The sequence below is a fragment of the Mytilus galloprovincialis genome, chromosome 11 (genome assembly GCF_965363235.1).
Source record: "Mytilus galloprovincialis chromosome 11, xbMytGall1.hap1.1, whole genome shotgun sequence".
NCBI classification, from domain to species: domain Eukaryota; kingdom Metazoa; phylum Mollusca; class Bivalvia; order Mytilida; family Mytilidae; genus Mytilus; species Mytilus galloprovincialis.
The window spans coordinates 73,084,212-73,091,952 of record NC_134848.1 but is presented as its reverse complement, the minus strand read 5'-3'; the positions used below and the strand labels follow the sequence as shown (position 1 = coordinate 73,091,952).

The 7,741-nt window shown below is 32.3% G+C and overlaps 1 protein-coding gene across 1 annotated transcript; it reads right to left on the bottom strand.

Annotated features, from left to right (window-relative positions):
• Positions 1 to 475: 475 nt before the first annotated feature.
• LOC143051373 (techylectin-5B-like) lies at positions 476 to 7,134 on the bottom strand. Its single transcript, XM_076224300.1, has 3 exons — positions 7,044 to 7,134; positions 5,510 to 5,674; positions 476 to 819 (listed from the first exon to the last, which is right to left on the bottom strand). The coding sequence occupies exons 1-3, from the start codon at positions 7,063 to 7,065 to the stop codon at positions 584 to 586; spliced, it is 423 nt and encodes a 140-aa protein (XP_076080415.1). The 5' UTR covers positions 7,066 to 7,134; the 3' UTR covers positions 476 to 583.
• Positions 7,135 to 7,741: the final 607 nt, after the last annotated feature.

Here is a 7,741-nt window from a genome sequence, read left to right as displayed (position 1 = left end):
TTCAACTACAGTGCATGGTATTCCGTAGTGATGAATTATTTGTCCAACACGTCTGAGTTTATATTTTTGAAATGGCAATGTGCTTTTTCAATTTTTGTGATTCGATCTTGCAGACAGACCTTTGAGTAATATTATGTCGAATTATGAGTTTGTCTATCCCTCTGGTATTTTCCGCTCATCTTTTAAATCACTCATCCTAAATCCAGAGGACATTGCTCAGTAAAACAACCAGTCAGCATATATAATGTATCTGTTCATTTGTATAGATAGTTTCAGCTTTGAAGTCAGTTCAGCAATTTGAGGCTTACATTAAAGAAACGAAGGCCAAATTATCTTAGGAAACAAATGAAAGAAAGTTATGATGCAATCGTGTAAACATTGTAAAATGAAGTAATAAATAATTCACAAAACACAATGTTGTATTGTGATAATTTTAATGAAATAGAAATCCGCTAGAAAAATAGCAGTCGTCTTGATACAGTTTTCCAAATCATTTTTTGTGATTATTGAGTGTCATATTAAGATTAAGCAGCGGTCGTGACGTTAACAAACCTATGCACTGTAATTTGCGCATTAATTAACGTTATGCTCTACGGAACATCATTCTTGTAGATTTAAGTGAGTAGTGATGTCCTCTCCATTTATACCAATTCACACCATCAGCAAATGTCGTATGCGTTCCGTTCAGATACAGACCATTCAGGTTGCTCTTGTGGCAAGCATTGTACCACCAAGCACCTTTGAAGTCCTGGGCACATTTCATTTTATGTTTATCTTTAGTCGAAAACATCTGACCAATATGAGGTGCAAGCGAATCTCCTAAAAATATATATTGATATGTTTGTAATTGATTAACGATAGGAATATCTGTAATTCTCACATATTTATTAGTCAATACAATAGTTTTGCATTTTTGATACATAGCCTGCTGTTCAATCCGTATCGCTCAACTTTGATGCCCATCCTATATCACACCCCTACTCGGATTTCTCATTTGTATTCTATATTGAGTCTCTCCGACAGTTTTTTTACGAGCAGACGCAATGACGACCGTCATGGAAATGACAAAGAGCCACATACAGAATTCAAATCAGCAAAAAAATGATGATTAGTCAATGCCTTTAATACTGAATGATGCTACATGTACTGTGAAGGGGAATGAACAAAAGTTATATAGTCAGCAACAAATTCAGAAAAAATAAAAAAATTGGACATTTTTGACATTAGTGATTCCGACTAAAACTACAAAAAGTCCGATGTTTGTTAAATAAAGGCAACAGTAGTATACCGCTGTTCGAAATTCATATATCGATTGAAAAAGAACAAACCCGGGTTACAAACTAAAACTGAGGGAAACGCATCAAATATAAGAGGAGAACTACGACACAACAGATGTTTGTTCAATTGATATGAAATTAAGGGCTGGTTAAAAATAATGTTTATCCAATTCTTGAACCAATGCATGTATATATATCATACACAGGGCATTTTTGTGTCATTACAAGTGCAATTTATTTTAGAAACCCATTCGCTTTAAAATGGTTGCCGAAAAACGCTGCTTGCAAAAAAATAAAATTAAAATCATTTGGAAAGAATACGGGGATACAATTTAACAAACTAGCATAGTACAAGCAGTCGTGAAAAATCAAGCAGAAAATGGTTTAATGAATGGAATTAACAAAGAAGAAATATTGTCCTTCAAATATCTTGCCGCACAACTTTCTTTGTTCCAAGTTGTTTCTGAATATCATTAGACTGTACAGAAAAATATGGTTCCGGAAGCTTTAAAAAATTAATTGCAAAAACTATAATTGTATAAGCTCAGGTCAACAGTAAATGAATATAGGTGCTTTGAGAAAGTTTGGATCAGAGGCGGATCCAGCCATATTAAAAAGGGTGTTCCTAACCGAGGACAAACAGGGGAGGGGGTTCCAACTGCATGTCCCCTTTTAAATGCATTGATCGTCCAAAAAGGGGGTTCTACCGGACACATCCTCCCTGTATCCGCCACTGTGGATGTACAGGGAAGGGTGGATTTTGGTGTTTCAGTTGGACATGATGTACAATTTAGATTACCCAAGTATATTCCTCTATCAGCTGTTTAGTCAAAAATAAAAAAACACAGAATGCATTGTTATATAGAACATCATTTACGCTTTCAATATTTTGAACCCTGGACACAATTCTGGGAGTCTTTTTTTTACTCGCGGCTATTTGACCACCGGTCCCTCACTTGGTATATATACTGATATATAAAATCTCAGCACTCATTTTGTAGATTTTTTCTACCAAATCATGTTTGATTCATATACATGTACAACTACTTTTCATGCTTATCATACTTCTTTCTCATTCGAAAAAAATCAACATCTGACTTACCTATGATTATTAAACCTACCGAATCATTGAGATCGCACGAATTTCAGAAAGCGAGAAGTCGAACCAATAAAAGATTTTTTTTTCATTTTCTTTCTTTGTGAAACAGTTCTTTCAATCCTTGGCCACACTCATATCAGTTAAAAAACGTTGCATCTCTAAATTGCCAAGACTGGGGAATAAACAACTGAATTAACCCATTAGAATACTACAAACAGGAAAACGTGAACCTACGCAGGTAGGTTAATGCTGTTCGAAAGTAAATCGGCCATTATTCATAAAAAAATCATTGCAATTTGAAATCCCTAATATCATCCAAAGTTTTAATTTCTAGTGTCTCTAAACCCCCACCTGGTTACCTGGTTACCATGGTAACGGGTATCATTTAAAGATGGCGTGAGAACGTTCAACTTCAAGAGCCTAGCGCATCCCAAAGAACTACACAAATGAACAAAAATAAAGTTGTATTTTGTCGACAAAGATGTTTTCTTTCCCGTAACAGCTATTTCTTCCTTTGAATTTGCCCTTTTATAATAAAAAAAATAACAGAAATGTCATACAATCCAACCGTGGCAACACCAAAAGTAAACTATCTTGTTAATTGTAAAAAGTTGTATTCATTTTAAAAACAAGAAACAGCAATTTTGGTATTCAAGAGCTTTCCAAGAATAAATATGCGAAGTTTTAAAGAGATCAATAAATGTTAACGGGATGTGCCAATGCGATCTTTATAAATGAATGATGTTCAAGTCCTTACGCGGCGACATTTTAACACTGAATTGATTCAGATCGATTATTCCCCTTTGCGGTGTAAAAATATCGGGAAAGAAATAATCGACATTTTGATAGTTTTTGACTAGAAATAGACACATTAAAGATGTAAAATAATGTTATTTTTTTTCATTTGTATACTTGAGGTGTTCATGAATCTTTACAGAACCACCGTGCATACGAAGATAAAAAGGGGGTGGTACTCTATTGTTATACTTTGTAATACCTTTCGTAACCCGATGTTCATTTCTAACTGCACATACAACATATATGTCATCTATGTGCCGATTGCAAATAATATTATCTTGATTACTTTCTTAAATTTGATTATCATAGGGTCTTTACGACTTTTAGATTACCAAGGTTTGGCATAGTAAGATAACGTGATGACGGACGGCAAAACAGCTATTTCTAAAACAAAATGATTCTCCTGGTAGGAAAACAACAATAACAAGCACTAGTGCATAGTAGTATGAAGCCCCTTCTAGCAAACTCATGTTTCATGAGAAATATTAATCTGCTCAGCCCTGACCCTGTTAAAGTTCTATTTCAATGTTTTTATTTAAAAACATTTTTAGTTCGTTCACTGAAAAATCAGAATCAGTAACTGTCACATAAAATGAATGAATGAGTCTTTTTTTAAAACCATATCAGCTGTAATCAAGAGTTTCTAGAGTTATGTTTATTTGCTAAACATGCATCATTTATTCATTGCAGTCTTTTCAGTATAAAACAGTAAATTGTTATGGAAAAAAAACTTTAAAAAAAAAATTTCCTTGAGAAAAAACTATTTGTTTATTCAATAAAGTTGTATGCATATGAAACTTAAGCCTTGACTTCATTATGAATATTGTTTGCCTATTAAATACATATATGTCTATTTCAAAAGATTCAATGAAACTTAAGATACTTTTTCATTCATTTCAAATAGTTTTCTCAATATTAAAACAAAAAGGCATTGCATATGTCATATTAAACTGATAATCCGTATTACAATGCATTCAATACTTTCTTGTGGGTTTCCATAATCCATAATAAATGTAGACACATATCATCCTGCTGGTTTTCATATAATAATGTTGTACTAGGTAATTCTTTATCCCTATACTTTTTTTTTTATTTCACATGTAACATGCAAAGAATAAATAATGAAAATACATTACCCATTCAAGTAAAAAAGTACAATATATGATTTTCCTCCCCTTATATGACAAGATGAAACATTACATCAAAGATCAATATTATGAATGTTTTGAAAACATTCGAAAAAATATTACAAGCACAGTATTGATAAAGTGTAATTTATGAAGTATATTTTCCTCTATAAATTTCATTACACACCATTTTTACAGTTTTTCTGTACAATCCAACATGATGATAGACACCCAATCAAACTTAAGGGGGTACTCAACACTTTAAAATAGATATAGGAAGATGTGGTGTGAGTGCCAATGAGACAACTCTCCATACAAATAACAATTTAAAAAGTAAATGACTAGAATAGACTTGGCTCGTTTAATATTCTATTTAATTTACTTTGACCTGTTAAGAAAAAATGAAAATTTCTAGAAATTAAACTACACAATTTACAGTAATAATTTGTTTGAATATAAAGCAGTTTGACAAACACCAATTGTAATCGTTGAAAACCTTTATTTTGTTCTTACTAAAAGTCTGTGATCAAAACTGTTGCTTTTTAAGAGTAAACTCCCTTAGATGGTCTGAACCCCTTTAAGGTCTTAAATGATGAAATATTTGTTTTGATGATTTTTAGTTCATACATCAAAAAGTCTTTAACACCAAATTGGCCTTAGACTTTAGTCATAGTTATATGAAGAACCTCTCTTTGCTTTAAAATTCCAATTATTTCACAACGTTTGCTTTGTCAAATTTTGCCTCCATATTTAATAAAATTTATTCCATAATCATTGATTGTACATAAACACGTTTAGTACATGAGGTGATTATAGGAGGCTATGAAAATAAGGAAAACGAGATTAACACAGCCCTTTATTGATATTTTCCTAAATTCTTTCCCATCTGTTATATTGTATACTTTGTTATTTACTGTATTATTACTTTAGTAGTTTCTCGCTAAGTAGATAATTTGCTAAACACACTTATTACAATTTATGTCATAACGTGCATCTGTACAGCTATCGACCATTGCGGCGCAGGTAAGAGTAATTATATGGGATGATAGAATCACTATACTTTGGATGTATTTGTGGTCTAACCAAGACGAATGGGTATCTTTTCAATTATATATTCATTTTTATAATCATTATCAATATTGAAAAAAAAACAAATCCGGAATTGAACACTATCTCACTGTACTATTCACAGTTTAAAAATAAACTACCTGCATCTCCAGTATAGGTACTGAACTTCAGTTTGAATCCAGAAGTTTCATCGCTGATAGAGAAGTGGGTGTATTCAGCGTAACGATGATTTCCAACAAAATCCTCTAATTCAATTCTCAGGGTAAAGGTGCCTGGATTTGTCAATAGATTAAGGTATGTATTACCTGAAAATCAAATGAAGTAGATATAACATTTAGTCATATGCATACTTGATGATGTGGATTAGGGTAATTTCATAAATCCGTATGTTGAAAGACATATGGTAGTTATAGCATAGGTCGAATACATTCCCCGCTTGTACGTCTGCCTTTTTACCTGAAGACAACGCGTTGGTAATGTAATGATGCGAATGGTTTATTTTGTTTTAGCAATGATGATCTTCGAAGTTTGTTTTTTTTTGCTTAGAGGCTACAGTATGTATAGTTTGCATGGGTTTGAGAAATTTTTCGGTCCAGTGAGAAAGGTTTTAAAAAGGTCAATTTGTTTTCCCTGTGATTAAAACATTTGCCTAATACAGGTTTTGAAATATACACATTAAACGAATTATACGGTACAGTCGATCTTGATATAAATTCCAACTGCAGTAAGCAACTGTCTAACCACTCAACATCGTTTTTCTTCGCTGTAGTCGTACATATTTAAAAATCTGAATTAAAACGTGACATTAATTCGTATCTTTTTAACACAATATTCCAACAAGCAATTCACCTTACCAAAATATGATAAACGGTATATCTTAGCTTGTCACCTGATGGACTATGCTTCGCTATTAAGAGTTGTAATCGGATGCTTAAGTTATCATTCGCAATGGATTCATCTTGTAAGATATTTACAAAGGAACATTTTATAAATAACAAAAGTATACGACAGCTTTCACTGACTAGTAAAATTGATAGACTGGGTCCCTTTTCGTGAACTGTAAGTCTTTGACAATAATGGTGAATCAAATACCCTGGCAAGACCAATTTAACGTGTACATAGGTGTTTGATTTGCATGTATTGACAAAATTTGATGACATTTTAACTCAACAATGTTTTAACTTGATTGAAATATGAGGAATACACCGGAATTCGTTTAAAGGTACAGTAGTTGAAGAGTTTCAAACGTCAATTATCAATCGATTTGATGGTCACAAATGCAGTTTGTTTGCTGACTCATAGCGGAGACAGTAAAATTGAAATTGGCGACCGTCAAATCAAAATTACTTACGACAGGTCAACTGTGAGTTTGATGATAACATAAAGCCAATGAAAAAAAAGATAACATTAGAAATTGCATTACAATTTATTTTCATCGTCTGTAATCATTCTGTAATTAATTGATCGTAAATCTGTAAAAGAAAATATACGGTTCAGCAAGCTTATCAGTTTCCCTGTCGAAAATAAAGTTTGTACAAACATGACAAAGATATCATCTGCTTCTTATAGACCAATTGACAGAATGTAATTTCTTGTAAATATATATTATAATTTTCCTTAACAGAACTTTCTATGATAATTCAAATAGTAATTAAATAGTAGAATACAACCTACCTAGCCAGAATTCGTCACTCATATTTCCAAATCCGACTTTGTAAGAATCCCAATCCCTATAAAAGTCAACATTGCCGTTCTTTCTTCTCTGGAATACCTAAAATTATTAGTTTCAGCTTGATGGTTACGTGAAATGATTTTTGCAGAGAGACATCATATACTTGATAAAGAAAGGTAACAGTAGTTTACTGATTTTCACAAGACATAAATCAATTGCGCGAAAACAAATATAGGTTTAATAAATTTACTGTTTAGAAAAGTATGAATTATTGGTAATACTAAGGATTTTCTAATCCAAGGCATATTTATACTGAGCCAGATTTGGCATTTTTGTGGAATTGTGGGTCATGAATACTCTTCAATTTGAACGTTTTGACTTTCAAACCTTTGATCTGATTTTCACTGATGAGTCTCATGTAAACAATACGCGCGACTGGTGTATTAAATTATAAGCCTTATACCTTTGATAACTATTTACACCACTGTTGGTGAAAGTGTGTCTCAGAGGGTATCACCAGCACAGTAGTCGGCACTTCGGTGTTGACATGAATATCAATTGTATGGTAACTTTTATAAATTTACTGTTTGCAAAAGTATGAATTATTTGAAATACGAAATTGCAAATTTATTCAAAGCACAGAATTGATATCAATTTTTTTTTTCAGATCATGAAAATTGCAATTACGAAGTCACAATTG